A 16,256-nucleotide genomic window follows, 5' to 3' on the forward strand; every position below is an offset into this window, starting at 1 on the left:
TCTATGAAGAAGGACAAAGGTCAACTATTCAACCTTTAAGGGAAAGAAAAAGATAAACCATTTATAAAAAATAATAATTAAAAATAATAAAAATTCAATAATACCCATTTTACAAACAACGGCCGAGAACTCAACCTTCCGAGATATAGACAGGTCACGGACTTATAAAAATAGTAAATTGAATTTTAATTTGTTCCCAAGGAAATGGAAGGTGAAAAATACTAAACGCTGACAGATAATCTATAGGAAACGGTATCAAGTTGGAAACCTCCCGCTTATTTAAATTAAAAGCGATATAATATTATAAAATAATAAAAAACCAATACAGTTGTTTAATGAATTTAAAAAATATTTTGTCCGCTAATTAAAATCATCCATCCCTTCAAACCTGAAAAACGCAAACAAGGGAAAAAGAACAAAGGCTGTTATAAAAAAATAAAATAAAGGCTGTTATAAGCTGTAATGCTGCCACGTAGGATTCCTATATTACATCATCCCTCCTAGTGCTCACGAGAGTCTTCACTGTCTTTTTTGAAAATTTTTGTAGTCCTCAGTACGTTCCGAGTTCGAACCCACGCACGCACCAAATTTCCCTCCTGCAATTGCATCACCAGTGCCCGAAAGGGGAAACAAGAACAGGAAACAATGGCGGTGGAAGAAGAGGGAAAACAGAGAGGTCCTAGATTTGACTCCTTTAATACCGAAATTGAAGAATCCCACGGCGAAACGAGCCGGGTAGCGGCCAGATCGTCTGTCGTCGATTCTCTCCACGGCTGTGGGCTTAGCGGATTTCGGGTTAATAAAGATGAATTGAAGAAAAAATTGCTGATTCCTGAATATTTGAGAAATGCAATGATGGAGGCCGTTACAAAGAAGGAGTTCGTGTATGACGCGGATCGCCATCGTGGGGACGAGACCAGTACCGCGCCTGAAGCTGCCGTAATCGTTTTTATCAATTCAAAGAGCGGCGGCCACCACGGCCCTGCGCTCAAGGCCAGGCTTCAGGAGCTTATCAGTGAACAACAGGTTAGATAGATTCCGTGGCCTTTTACTTATTATTCTGATGATCATATGTCTGGTAATTTGATGTTTTGCTAGAATTTTCATCTTAGCCGAATTTGTTCCTCTAAATCTTAGTAGTCCTCTTGTGTTCCCTATATCATTTCGCATTCTGTTCGCTTCCTCATGTTAATCAGGAAATCTTTCATAGGACTGCTTTTTCTTGAAATTGCAGAATGGTTGATCAATCTTTCTCCTTAAAAGAAAAAAGGTATTTGTAGTACATACAGCTTCCGACCAAACATTTTCAATTTTATACGAATATTTGTCTTAGGGCTAATTGTCATTTATTTTCTTTTTCTTGGGGAGAATTTGCTAATTTGCTATTTCTATGGTTACCTGGAGACTGCTAATGCATAGGCGTCTCTAGCTGAGCTCGGGCTTAAAGGTTCCTGCGGCTCCGGGGCAAATAACCCACCCTGCTTCCAACCTGCGCTGGGGTGAGGGTACAGAGACACCATTTAAATTAGTAGTCGCCAGTAAATGAATAAGGGTACGGTTATATTGTACGTAAATGTAGTCACCAAAATTTGTTGGTGCAGGGACGGGGACATTGTACTCATTCATGTACTGGAGTTTCGGGGTATTTATTAGCCAAGTCGTGAGAAACAGCCAACAAAAAGTACTCTGCTCCCAATTATTACTTAAGGAACTGTAATCAACTTATTTTTTATTTTGAAGTCTAAGGACTTCAACAAAATATATCTCGTATACTCTTTTTATCATTTTAATTTTAAGGTCTGTATGCTTGACGTGTACATTTTTGTTTGATCTTGAGATCCAGACTTTTGAAGACATAAATTCTCTAGATTTTTTTTCTCTGTGGAGAAGGTCTGTTTGGCAGCTTTTAGCTCATTCATAAATAACCGATCGAAGAGAAATTAGTGCAGGAATTATATTTCTTAACATTTATTTCTAATTTTTTTCTGTAATCTGATTGTTATTATAGTGTGGCAGTTGTGGGGTAGCCAAAATGGTTTCTGCCTGTGTCGTTTTGTGAATCTGAACATAGGGAGACACTTTTAATAATTTCATTTCTGTTGCACATATACTTGCAATAACTAGCTATTAACTCAATGCATAGAAACAAAAGATTGCAAAAATTTATCATGATTTGTTCCCTGTGTTATTTTTGTTTGAACAGGTCTTTGATCTGTCAAGTGTAAAACCCTCAGAATTCCTTCACCATGGTCTAGGTTGTTTGGAGGAATTGGCCAACTTTGGGGACCATTGTGCTCAAGAAACCCGTAAGAGAGTACGGATTGTGGTGAGTAGATCACCTTGTACAACTTTTCCTATGATTCCTGATAGCCTATTAAGGTGCTAAATTAATTTAGTATTTAATTGAAACATATCTGGCATCCAAGGATGAATAAATATTGTATGAGTTTGTCAATGTTGGGCAGGTAGCAGGTGGTGATGGGTCTGTGGGATGGGTGCTGGGATGCATTGGAGAGCTTCATTTGGAAAACATAAAACCAATCCCACCTGTTGGAGTTATTCCTCTTGGCACAGGCAATGATCTTTCTCGAAGTTTTGGCTGGGTGGGTAGTTTTCTTTTGCCCAAGGATATATCTATCCTCATGCATATTCCTGACATTTTTGTTTTATTCAAGTCAAAGGTTGAGACGCATCACATATCAGGATTGTTTACAGGTTCAGCATTAAGCTTTGCTGCTTTTAGAAATTAAAATATGGTGTCTATTTACAATGCACACTGCATGACCATCTTGTAATGTCTTTTACAGGGTGGGTCCTTCCCATTTGCATGGAAGTCAGCAATCAAGAGCTCCTTGTTGAGGGTGATTAGTGGTCGAATTCGTCGGCTTGATAGGTAAGCTGGATCTCTCAGTTAAGTTATATTTTTAGAACTCTCAAAAACTTATTTCTCTACAGAACATAAAATTTATATTTTGTCACTGGCAGTTACATTAGTGCTTATTTGTTTCTCTCTCACTGGCATCTATCCTATTCTAGTTTCTTAGATTGGAAATATCCTTTGAACTTCCAACCTAAGAACCATTAGCTGATACTTTTATGAATTTGCTTTCACCCTTTATTATCTGTCCTTGTTTCAAGGATTGACTTTGTATTTTTAGAACTTTAAAAAACTTATCTCTATTAAAGCAACATAGAAGTTCGATTTTGTGACCGACTGCCACTTCGGTTTATTTGTTTCTTGTTAACTGCCATCTGTCCAATTCCTGGTTCCTAGATGGGAAATATCTTTCTTGAACTTCCAACTTAAGAACCATTAGCTGATTTTTTTTATGAATTTGTTCTGGCCTTTTATTATCTGTTCTTGTTTCAAGATTTGGACACTTATTAGTTGTTTCTATTGTGTCTATTGTTCATTAATTTGCCTATTTTTAGAATTTTCAAAAACTTATCTAGGGAAACAACATAGAATATTGATTTTTTGACTCACTGCTACTTTGGTGGTACTTATTTGTTTTTTTATTAATTGCCATCCATCTGATTGTAGTTTCTTAGATGGGAAATATCCTTCTTGAACTTCCAACTTGAGAACTATTAGTTAAAACTTCTATGATTTTGTTCTGGTTTGTTGTTAATTCAAGATTTGAACACTTATTAATTGTTCTTAATATATTTATTATTTATCAATTGACTTTGTATTTTAATCTTGACATTAGAAAACAAGAAAAAACAAAATTAAATTTTGACATAAGTGATGTTCAAGGAAATCAGTCTTGAAGTCTAGTGATCAGATCCATGATTGATGATAAAAGGGACCTTACCAACATGCCCATTGCAATTGCCTCTTCAACATTCGTTAATCAAGCAATTTGATATTTATGCATGCTTAAATGCTTTAACACCCCATAGTTCCTGGTTTTTATCGGTGGACTACTAAATACATCTAAAGGTATACACAACTCATTTCTAGACTTTTGTAAGGCTACTCATGGCTTAGCAGACTCTGCAACCTTGTTTTAGGATCCATTGGCAGCCTCTAGAACATGTTGATCAAGAATGTTGCTTATCATTGATCACCATTGACTTCAAGTAATTACAGCACAATTTTCTATAATCAATCATCATTGACTTCGAGCAATTACGACAATCGGTAAAAGGAAGATAATAATGATATCAGGAAAAGATGTGTGTGAGGAGCAGATACACAATCAAGATCAGACCTCTAACTGATCCAATTCAGATCTGTTATACAAACAACTAACAGTATTAACAATTATCTTTGTGGTATATGTTTAACCTATGCACTATATGCTAGTATTTATATAATCTGTTATATATGCTGAATATAAAATACATATACATGATTATGAATCTTTTTGTAAAACCTAATCACGTAGTGAAGGAAGGAGGTGTAAGGAAGGGGAGTAATGATAAGATCTCCATCTAAGTAGGTCACCCTGAGTGGATGTCCATGCTGCCTACCACTAGGGCCAAGAGGGCAAAGATCTGCTCTTGTGCTTAGATAGGAAGAGTGAGAGGCCCCCTAGCTATGTCAAGTATAGAAGTTGCCTCATCTATAGAGACTTTGGAAAGCTGTGCAATTGTAGCATCTAAATCAACACACTTAGGGGTTACATCACAATTTTTTGTCACACCCTCATTGTATTCAGTTTTCTTATGTTATAAGAGACAAAGTTTGGAGTTTATATAGACCAAATCCTCTGTTATTTTTGCACTCAAATTGTTGCACTTGACCAAGTGGATGGAGGATTATGTACTGTAATTCTGCTTAGCTGAAGAACTTTCAACCTATTGAGTTTGCATACAACATTTAGTATTCAATTTTATAAATCAAAACTTAAAACATAAATTATGAAATCATATTATTATAAAATGTTCAATTTGAACCAGAACAAATAGATAGCAGAAAACTAAACTTATGAACAACACAAAGACAAGAACTTATCCTGGGAAAACCCTCCACCTGAGGGTGAAAAACCTAGCCCACTCAAAAATGAACTTTATTATATCTCTGAAAATGAATACAACTGTTGATAGTTTCAGATTACTATCAATCACAATAAGATAAGATTGATTGTCTACAAATCAATCATGACAATGAAGTCAAAAGATACATCTTGAATACATTCTATAAACCTTCATAAGTCTGAGATCACTGAACACAGAAAACATACAATATTAATGAACTGACAGACTACATACACAATGTCCTCAACTTGCTAAAAGACAAACGAGAGAAGCCAGCAATATATAACTATCCATCTGCCAACGAAGAAGAAGAGCCACAAAAATGGAAGAGAGATGAATATAAAGAATTGGAATTGCAAATGAAGAGACTCCACGAAGGAAGAGGAAAAGACACCAACTGCCACATCTTCACTGATAGACATGAAAAGTCACCGACAGCCACATAGACATAAAAAGTCACCAATCTTCACCGACAGAACATGAAAAGAAAACAGAAGCCAATGAACCGTTGCAAGGTAGATAAAGGTAACAGAATCCACTAGATAAATAGGGGACGTTGCATCTTTGATCTCTAACGCAGCTATACCTTCAACATAAAATATAATATATAGCATGATAGCATCAAATGAAAAATAAGAAAAGTAAAAAATAAAAAGATAAGTACTTGGGAGAGAATTTTAATTAAAAGAGGCTGCAAGTATAAGGAGCCTTGACCATGTAGATACCACCACTCATCAACACTTTTCCTATATTTGTCTAGAAGAGTGGAAACATTATGATTTTTTGAAGCTATGATGTGGCCAAACTCACTCAAAACAATACTTTGGATTTTTTTATTTGAAAATTTCTTTCTAAATGCAGCCTTATAGCCAGCAACAATCTCCCCACCTCCATATTGGGGCACCCTCCTTGGCAATGAAAGTACTTGTTTGCTATAATAATTTGGCAACAAAGTAAATGCTAAGAAATGTAAGGGGGTGGTCATCTTGTTCCAACGATTAACAAAAACCTTTTGCACAATTTTGAAAAATGTTTCTATTAGATCATGTTCCTTGGCTTCTATTATTGCTCTTATTTTCTCCACCATGGAATGCATGCCATCAAAAATTTCACTGAAACATGAGCGATTAGTATCAACATACCTAATCATGCTCGTGATGGGCTTAGTGAAATTCAAAACATATTCCACATGAGCCCACCATTCTAGGATTGATGCTTTTACTTTTTGGGCTCTTTCTATGCTTGACTACCTCTATACACTTCACAAGTTGTCGACGACCATAAAAATCAAGGCCTCTCTCACCTTCACAAGTAGTCTTAAGATGACTGTGTAAGATGCTTTGGCAACCTAACATGGTTTTAAAAAAATACACATCACATATCAACAATACAAAATAAAAAATAAAAAATTAAAAAATGTATTAAAAAGTAAAATTTAAATTACCTTCATAGCTTGATTGGCAAGTTCTTCTTTTCTTCACTTTGTAATGCTTGTGCTTGCGACTCTCGCTCGAGTCCTTCCTTGCACTTGATCCTTTGTGGTTCCTCTGCGCATGTGTGGGGATAGTGTCTGCTCAGCCAAAGGCGTTGATGCCCTAGATGCCGTTCCTGCCCTAGATGCCGTTCCTGTTCGCTTTGTCTCTATTCACCCCAACAGTCGTGGCAATACCTGAATGTTGATCTTGGCCTTCATGGATGCAGTAAGGGTTTCCTCAATGATATAGGCATTTTTCCCTTTGGTCACAGGAGCTTGGATTGTGACTTTGAGAAGTAGATCTTTTCTCCCGTGCATTCCAACATTCACTCCCTAGAGCTGGTGTGAGTGGTAATTTGGTAGTTGGTCCATTTGGTGTGGTGAAATGTGAGGGACTGTTCCTTCAATGATGCCATTGCCCATTGAGGTTCGGGCATTGGGGTTGGACCTTTGGCTTGGGATGCACAAACAAAAAAGAGCAAGATGGTCCTTGATCCGTTGGTGATCTCTATGTCTTGCTCAAAAACGACCTTCAAACGGGCTTCTTCATCCCCAGTTTTAGTTTTTTCTGAAGATTTAAAGAAGGACGTCTTCAAAGGAGAGCAATTTTACATCATCGATGGATTGATCGGACAATTCAAACGACTTTGACCAAAGCTCTTAAACCTACACAAATGGATCCAAGTTGTATGGCAACCTATGCTCAAAGGTAATGTGGAAGTCTACCCTTGTACGTAGGGGTTTTTTATTGTGGTGTTTGATTGTAAACAAGATTGGGATGCCATCCTTCATACTCAAGGACTAACATAATTAGGAGGTATATTGCAAAGGGTCTTCACCATATCCCACCAATAAGGTGATCTAAAAATGTTGAAAGGAAGCCCGTTGCCATAAATGCAACAAGCAATGCTCTAATCTGCAACCTCTCTTACTGCATTTTTAAAGGCCTTGTCCAATGGGGCTCTTTTTTGCAAAACTGAAACGTTCTATTCTTTAGAGGATAGCGGCATTGGCATGAAAGGATGTGGGCCAACTAGTTGTGAGAAGTCACCAGGTGGTTTCTTTGAGATTCTCTTGGCAAGAGGATGTGCAAGAGCCTTTGATTTATTATTTGGTTTGTCAACATCCTCTTGTTCTTTAATATAAGCCAATATTTTTTTCTTTGGCAACCCTTTTTTTTTTCCTTGGACAAACTTTTATTTCTTTTAAAGGGATTGTGCATATGTGAGCTTTCAATTGAAAAAATGAGCTCATAATCTTTTCCATGTTGGCTACAATGCCAAAGAAAACCCCCACCACTAGGAATTTGTTGAATCATTGTAGTATGTTGCCAAAGAGGTGACATTGCATCATATTTAAAAGAACTCTTGATTTTGGGCAATCAAACTAGAGCTTCTAGCCATTTTGTATGAACCTCAAATGAAAACATTACAAATTAGTAACACTTCAATTGAAAAAGTAAATTAAAAATTTGCATTATGATCCCTTATAATGCATAAAATGTTTTAAGAAAAATAAAAAAATATTGAAAACATGAAAAAAATGAAAGATTACTTACCTTTGAAGGCTAAATCTTCCTTGTGCAGCAATTCCTAAACTTCTGATGTAGGTTTTATTCCCCTGTAGCCCTCACCTTCGGAAATAAACAAAGCAGCCTGTAAAACCCAACAATGAGGGAACGAATGCTTTTCTTGGTGTTTTGTGCTTGTCAAATGACTTGCAAACACCAAATACCATCACTTTAGGGCGAATGAATGCGTTGGAGGGACTGCATATATTAAAAAATTGTTTTATTCTTGTTGACAAATGAACTTTTTGGCATCCAGGGCCGTGGGTACACTCAGGGTACCGCCTGTGCATACCCAAGTTTGTACCTAGATTGGAATCGCACTGGTACGTGTACTCGGCTTTACCAGCAGTACCTGATAACATAGCCCTTTCATCTATTCTCCATGGCATTTATTGGATGGGGATGGTGGGATGCATTTTGATGATGGTTGTATACAAATTGTACATACAGTTACATAATACATATATTATATATGTGTGTGTATTTATGCACACATATATGTGGATGTTTTTACAAGTTTAGCTGTACATGACATGAGGATTTAAGTTTAGACAGTCATATAATTCATCAAATTCAAGATTAAGTATTAAATACTAATTGATTCAAGTATAGCAGCAATAATCCTTGTTCAATAGCCTTTTGGGGCTAAATCTGTCTCTTCTCCTAGCTCATATGCAAGGTTATCTCTACCTCTCTTAGATTCTTTCAAGCTGAACTTGATTGTGCTTGTCAAGGCAATCCATGAGTTTCTGATGCTGAGCGTGCCATTTGGGACTCCATATGGTCTCTTTTTAGGGTGAGTTCTAGTAAAGTGAAATTTGTAACCAACAAGAAGGCTGTAGCTGCATTTGTGTTTCTGGTCTCTATTTGACAATTCAGGGTGGAAATTTTCTGCTAATTATTGGAGGAGATTCAATGGTATTTTTCTATGCCATTTGAAATTGGGGATATTTGGATTGGAAAGTTGAAAATATCATAAGGGAAGCTTGGCCTTTGTTAGATATGTTGGCTTCCTTCACTTTCATTATTGTTTCTGGAAGGCCAATAATGTCATCAATTTTCTTGCAAACTATGTGATTGATGTAGAGGACGAAGTATTTTTCATAATAATGCCCCATGTTGGAAAGGATTCTTCTCTATCTGGGATGTGATGCCAATTGTTTTATCATTGCTGTTGTGTTGCAGTGGTCTCTCATTTTGACTTCTATTCATTCCTTCTTTGCTGGTTCAACTTGGGGTTTTAGCAATTTGTTTTGTTTTGGTTATGGAGCCAAGATATTTTTTTTTGGTGGGCAAGAGGAAAATATCCTCGTGTGGGCCTATCATTGACTTGCATTTAGCAAAGATTTTAGAGCTGCTCTTTGATTGTATTTTGGGGTCAATAAGTGATATCTCGAGGAAGGATTTCTTGGATAATGTTTGTGGAGGACTAGATTTGGTTATAGTGGAAGCTAGGGCCTTTGATGGACAATTTCTTCTTGTGACGGGTCAGGATTTTTTGGGATCTGTGCCCATTCCTTTGTTTTGAGAATAAGAAGCTTGCTTCAATCATTGATAGAAGTTGAAAAGATGTAGAGTTTTTTTGTTCACGATGGCGATGATTGTGCTTGTGGGATTGGTTTGAACCATGTGTGGCCACTCTTCATTTGTTGGGTTCACACTTGGATAAATTCAAGTTGGAATGTGCTCACAGTATGGTCAGAATGCTGGTTAGGGTTGCTGGGTGCTTCTTGTGGAAGGCAGCGGTAGTGCTTCAGAGGTGAAGGAGGAAGGCATGGTGGAGCTGAATTTATTCTGGCTTCTTTTCCAAGATGATCTGTGGTTCCCCAAATTTTTTCCATTGCTTCCATTTATGGTTGTTGTTCCAAATTTATAGGGAGTATGTTTGTGTAATCTTCGTTGTTATACAAACTTTTTGATTAGTGAGCCCTAACTAATAATGGTTGCTCTTTGTTGTCAAAATTTAATATAATATAATAGGAGAGGGCCCTACCCCTCAATTTATGAATTAAAAAGGTATAGCAGCAATATTTTTTTAAAGTTTGATTGTTTTGGATGCAAAATGACAAAATATTCAACAATAGGCATATCAATAGTATTATACTGATAATTATATAAATATGCAATTGTCAACAACTAGACCTGTTATGGTTGTGCCACATCTTGGCTATTAATATCAAAATTGGTCTTTTGACTCCAAGTTGGCCCTTATATCATATTGTGATCCATCCATTAACACCCCAATAGATCCTTGCTGCACCTCCTCATCAATTTGCTTACTTTTCCATCCCCCCTTTTTAATTTTTTTAAACCCCAAAAGATTGGGGGGTGTCTAGGTTTCTGATATGTAGGGTTTTCAAAGTGGTTGTTTCAAGGACATTCTCAAAAATTGTAGGTATGAGGGATGGGCTCAAGGCACATGGATGGTAGGTTTGGAGGACACATCCTTGTGTAACATAGTTTTTTTTTGTAGAATATCCCAAGAATTGAAACTGATTTGTTCATTATTAAACTTTGCAACTGTCAAATTTTATCAAAATGTCCAAGTTTTTTGTCAATTAGTCAAATAACTGAACAGATTTTTTCATTCCATTATGAAACTTTTCAACTGTCAAATCTCTCTAAATGTTTAAGTGTAAGAAGTGCAAAATACAGCGGGCTCCACCAATGAATCATCATTATATGTAATATAAACCCATAACTGTTTTTGAAAATTTTCACCAACTAAAAGTAGCATGCAATGTAACATCCTTTCCACTTTCTAGTCATCCAGTTCCTGAGATGGGCAAGGTGAGAGCATACAGCATTCAGGACTATACAATAAAATTGAATGTTGCAACTGAAATGGAAATGCACTAGGCGGAAAGCCAACCAATCTCACTTATTCAGTGGAATGCTTATGCAATACTGAAAGAAAGAACACTACACACTTATTTAATGGAGTGCAATTACAAACATGCACTTATTCAGTGGGAAAGCAAAATGGGCACCTCCATTTATTTAATGGGAAAGAAAATACAAATGTAACCACTTGTTCAGTAGGGTAAGCAAGGCAACGTCTACCCAGCCCCTACGATGCACTGACATCTTATGCATACAATACATGCTATACACACATTACATGTTACACATACGTATAAATGCATGGCAACGTCTACCACATCCTATGCATACAATACATGTTACCCATACATTACATGTTACATATATATATAACTGCATGCCTGCATACCAGTGCATCGTAGGGGCTGGATAGACATTGCTGGGTAAGCAACAACCAAACTGTCCACTTATTCAGTGGGAAAATAAAGAAAAACCACTTGTTCTGTGGGATGAGTGGATAAATCAATGAGTATATGCTAAATACATTGGCGGTTCTACCATCCGCTGTTTACAATGACATATCAGATACATTACAACACATATAAACTGCTGCAAACTCCATAATTGATCCAAACAATATGGCTAAAAACAATGGCGGTTCTACCATTCACCGTTTACAATGATATATCAGATACATTACAACATATATAAACTGCAGCAAACTCCATGATTGATCCAAATAACATGGAATATTCAGCTTATCAATGAATCAACATCAAAATGCCTTATAAGGCTGAAGAGAAATGTTGTGCAGGTTTGATAACCCTTTTGCTGATGTATGTTAGAACTGAAACACTGCTGGAATGCTTAGAAAACTTTGTAAGGAAGTATTTTAACACACCCACTTGCAAACTACTAGAAAGGCACTTCCAACTCCATCAATCACACCCTAAAATCATTGCTAAACATGATATATTACACTGAAATAGAAATGACAACTATCTATAGGTTTGAAACAGCTTATTGAATAGCTGATGAACAAGTACAACAGGTACAAAACATGATCAAACTCACTAAAACCCATAAAGTTCACTTGGAAGTTGCTGGGCCTAACATGGCAGAGCTTTGGCACCTCCAAACAAGGTGTTTTGTACCTCAAAATTGAAGTGAACCTCTTTGTTTCTTCACGTGCCCACTTCCATGATGTTTTATAACCAACCTAACACAGTAAGGAAGTCTTCAAATTTTCAATTAGTCTTTCATTCCCTGAAAAAACTTACAAGGCAATCTTCACAACTGCACAGAAAATCATGTACAATCTATTTTCAGAAGATGAAGAAGTGGGACTGATTTGATAAATCCAGTAGGAAACGTAATCATTATTAAATCTCTATAAATGTATAAGTACAAGATTGCTTCATGTTATACAGTTTAGTTAGTCAGTCTGCTTTTAGAAAGTGGAGAATAGCATGCACCTTGGAATCATAAAAGGTTACATAACTGTCTGGAGTCTGTATTGGTTGAAAATATCTCACATTTAGCATGTCTGCAATCAACACTGTCATGTTAATTCTAGAGTTTTAGTCAGTAGATATCTATTAAGCAGAGTTACCCGGGGATGCGTCCCCGACCTGAAAACCCCCGTCCCCGTCCCGGGGACGTTTCGGGGACTTGGGGACGGCCAGTGGACGTTTCCCCCCATCCCCAAATTGGCCTGTATTTTGAGGGGACGTCCGTATGTCCCGGGGATGGCTAGGGACGGCTGGGACATCCCCAATCTGTCCCGGGGACGGCCAGACGTCCCCCATATCTAAGGCCCTTAAAAAATATTAAAAAAATTTAAAAAGTTGTATTTTCAATTTTTTAGTTAAATTTTCTAATATAGGCCCCTTATTAATTCAAATTGTTATTAAAAATAAAAAAAATAAAAAGATAACATTAATTAAATTTTAAATTTATTAATTTAATTCATAATTTTGACAATGAAACTATATGGCAGCAGTGTAGCCTTTGGGCATTTTGACACAGAGATTAGAAAATCGCCAAACTCGGCGAGTCAATAGAAAAATAACACCCAACGCCTTTATTAAAGAATTAGTTTTTTTGGCTTCGCGGGGCGCTGCTCCTCGACCCTGCCCTGTATCGCGACAGGGAGCGCACAAGGGGCGCTACCCCTTGACCCCGCAAGGGGCAATGCCCCTTGACCCCACCTTGGGGGCGCTGTCCCCCAACCCCCGTTGAAAAATATGGGGGAAAACTGCGTCGATAGAAGTAGGGAAAATTTAACCTCCAAGTCTATTGATATGCATATTGACAATGTGAATGAATTGAAATTCTGATTTATGAATGCATAATTGCATATTGTCTATTGAGTATTAACAATGTTGTATGTTCAAAATTTACATTCTAAAATGTTTTCAACTTTTCATAGTATCATACACATGCTATATCCGTGTTTTATTGCTTACATATGAATATAATGTATGTATGCATGCTTTATCCATGTTTTCATATGAACATTTAGAATTTTAAAATTTTCCTATATATTTAAAATTTTTCCTATATTTTATATAGCCGTCCCCTTTGCCATCCCCCGCCGTCCCCAAATTTGGCAAAAAAATTTGCTGTCCCGGAAACGCGTCCCGCTGTCCCCTACTGTCCCTGTCTCGGAAACTCGAGGTAACTTTGCTATTAAGAGAATGGTTTAACTGCATCTTATGTGTTCTGAAGTTGTTAGGTAAACTTATTTGTAGCACACACATACGACTATTCTCTTCTCTCACATCATAGCTCTTCAAGAGTCCCCCTCCTAGATTTATTTTCTCAAAAGAAACCATGGCTTGTATCAAATGCTGCTTGAAATCTTGTGGTTTGCTCCTAATAATTTCAGCATAGTCTAATCATTGCATGAGATAAATTGACAGGCAATTTTAGGGTTCTCAGGCCTCCTGAGCACGATGGTGACCTCTGTTTTACTTCAAATTGCCTAAATTTTTCAGCTAGCCCTAGATTTTGCTTTGATTTCTGTGCCCTCATCCAATTTGACCCTAAATTTTAACTACCCAAACTTTGACAAAATGACAATCGTTCTTAGGGTTTTCAAATGACATGCACGTAATGGTGATGCCCATTTTGCTCTAAACTTGATGAGAAATTTACCTACCTCCAAATCCACAAAAACAACAAATCTAGGACTTGTTGTGACCTAATCACACATCACCCCATTCAAAATGGGGACCCTCTACCTTTTAGGCCCTCTCTGTCTGTTGGTTTTCGTTTTTTTTGGTCTTTGGTGGCAGTCTCATTAGTCTCTTTGAGTTTGTAAGTGAGTTGGGTCAATTTGATCAAGTCTACTTTTCGTTTGGGCAAATTTGGCCAAGTCTAGGGCTTGTTTTGTCAGTTTTTGGGGTTTCTCCCTTCAGTCCTAGATTTTAGGGGTTTCCTTCTAGGGTCTTTTAAAATTGAATGTAGAGCTGGAATCAGGACCCTTCAAGGAACCTCCCAATGAAATTTGAGCGAATTCTGAGCAACTTTCTATTTTAAGAAAGTTCCTATTTTTTTAGGGATTTCATTGCCTCCCAGAATGTCTTTATTTTACTAAAAATCAAACTTACTATTTTTAGTAATTTCTATTTATAGTAAGTCATCATGTGTCTTGGTTTGGGCTCTAACTTTGACATTTGAGGCACTTTCTATTTTTGGAAAGTTCATTTGTAGCAGGTTCATTGCAGGTAGACATTGAAGACTGAACAATTCTGAAGATTCATCTAAATCCGGAAAGTCAAAAGTAGGCAGAGTGATAAAAATTTGGCTATGTATGGGAATCAGTCTAGAAATGGGAAGTTTGAAGATCATCCAAGTTTGGAAAATTCACCTTGATTTCTAAAGGGGCATCCTGAAACATGCAAATTGGCTAAGTTTGGAAATTGTGGAAAATGTGAAAATCCATTTCCAATTGAAATTGGTGCCCATTTCTAGAGAAGGGGCACCAAAATGCTCATGTCCTAGAATTCATGAAAAAAAAAAATTCCTTCCTAAGGTCAAAACAATGCCCATTTCCCAAGGAGGGTGCTAAAATGCTCATGCCATGGAAAAGACAAATTGTATGAATTCTTTGCCTTAGTGAAAATTCCACCCAAGGGGTCAAGTTGCGCGCTAAATGATGTTTGCAAGGGAAAAGTAAAAGATATCAAAAATCCATCACAAAGGAGAAATGGCACCCATGGAGGAAGAATGGCGCCAAAATGAGGTTAGCAAGGAAAACACAAAATGATTAAAATCTATGCCCAAGTCCAAATAGTGCCCAAGGAAGAGATAGGGCAGCAAATCAAGGTGCTTGTGGAAATCAAGAAATTCAATGAATCCTTAGCCAAGTGAAAAATCCACCCAAGGTAGTCAGGTGGGCACTAGAATGAGTTCATCATGGAAAGTGATTAAAGTATGAAATTCCTTCACTACGTGGATTTAGCGCCCTAGCCTAAGGAGGGGTGCTAACGTGCTTGTACCTTAGAAAATGTTAAATGCTGGAAAATCCATGACCAAGGCAAATTAGCCCCCAAGACATGATCAGGGCACCAAAGGAGGGTTATCATAGAAAATAAAAAAAAGTTTTGAATTCCAAGCCAAGATGGAAATAGCGCCCAAACACCAGGAGGGGCACCGAATCACTCTATCATGAAAAATGAAGAAATTTAAGATTTCCATCTCCAAGGCAATGGGACGCTCAAGGCAAGATTTCCTTCACAATTTGGATTCCACGCCCAAGTTAAAGAATGAAGGAATTTTTCTAAGGCAAAGGGGAAAATGAGGGTCAAGAATGGAATGTAAAAGCAAGAAATCCCCTCGGTTAAAATTTTAAGAATTCCATTTTTAGACATCAAATCTCATTAGAATTTGAATTTTTTTACAGATTTGGACTCGTGAGAGAATTCTCTCCCCTAGACCCGGGTCCTAAATTTTAGGAAAGTTCCTAAAAAATAGGAGATGGTGGAAAAGTGTAGAAAATCCCCTCCAGAGCAAGGAAAGTTGAGCCAAGTGAATGTATTAGGTGAATCTTGAAAGAATCTTCCAATTTCCCTCCAAAAAATAAAAAATGGGAAGATGATGAGTTGGCGTGGGAATATTCTAAGTATGATGTATAACTCAATGCACTAAAAGAAAGTTCCATTTTGGAACTCAACTATGAAGGTAGGACCCATTTGCATGGCATCTTGGAGAGGAAGTATGACGCGTAATTAATGCGATTTCCAAATTTGATTCCTCCTAAGAAACTCTATATAAGCATGAAGGTACAATTCATTTCTCATGTGCGAGTTTCAAGAAAGAAGAGTTGGAAAGGAAGTGAAGAAAGTCATACTTAGAGAATTTTTTCATCCTTTTTCAAGGAGCTACCCTCACCAAGTA

The 16,256-nt window shown here is 37.1% G+C and overlaps 1 protein-coding gene across 1 annotated transcript in view; it reads left to right on the forward strand.

Annotated features, from left to right (window-relative positions):
• The first annotated feature begins 488 nt into the window (after window positions 1–488).
• The window catches only part of LOC131049199 (diacylglycerol kinase 7), a 96,642-nt gene continuing 80,874 nt past the window's right edge, over window positions 489–16,256 (forward strand). The window contains exons 1-4 of the mRNA XM_057983241.2: window positions 489–1,026; window positions 2,204–2,326; window positions 2,466–2,603; window positions 2,808–2,893. Coding sequence (XP_057839224.2) covers window positions 646–1,026; window positions 2,204–2,326; window positions 2,466–2,603; window positions 2,808–2,893 — 728 coding nt within the window. The 5' untranslated portion in view covers window positions 489–645. The remainder of the gene's footprint in view (window positions 1,027–2,203; window positions 2,327–2,465; window positions 2,604–2,807; window positions 2,894–16,256) is intronic.

The sequence above is a fragment of the Cryptomeria japonica genome, chromosome 5 (genome assembly GCF_030272615.1).
Source record: "Cryptomeria japonica chromosome 5, Sugi_1.0, whole genome shotgun sequence".
Taxonomy (NCBI): Eukaryota; Viridiplantae; Streptophyta; class Pinopsida; order Cupressales; family Cupressaceae; genus Cryptomeria; species Cryptomeria japonica.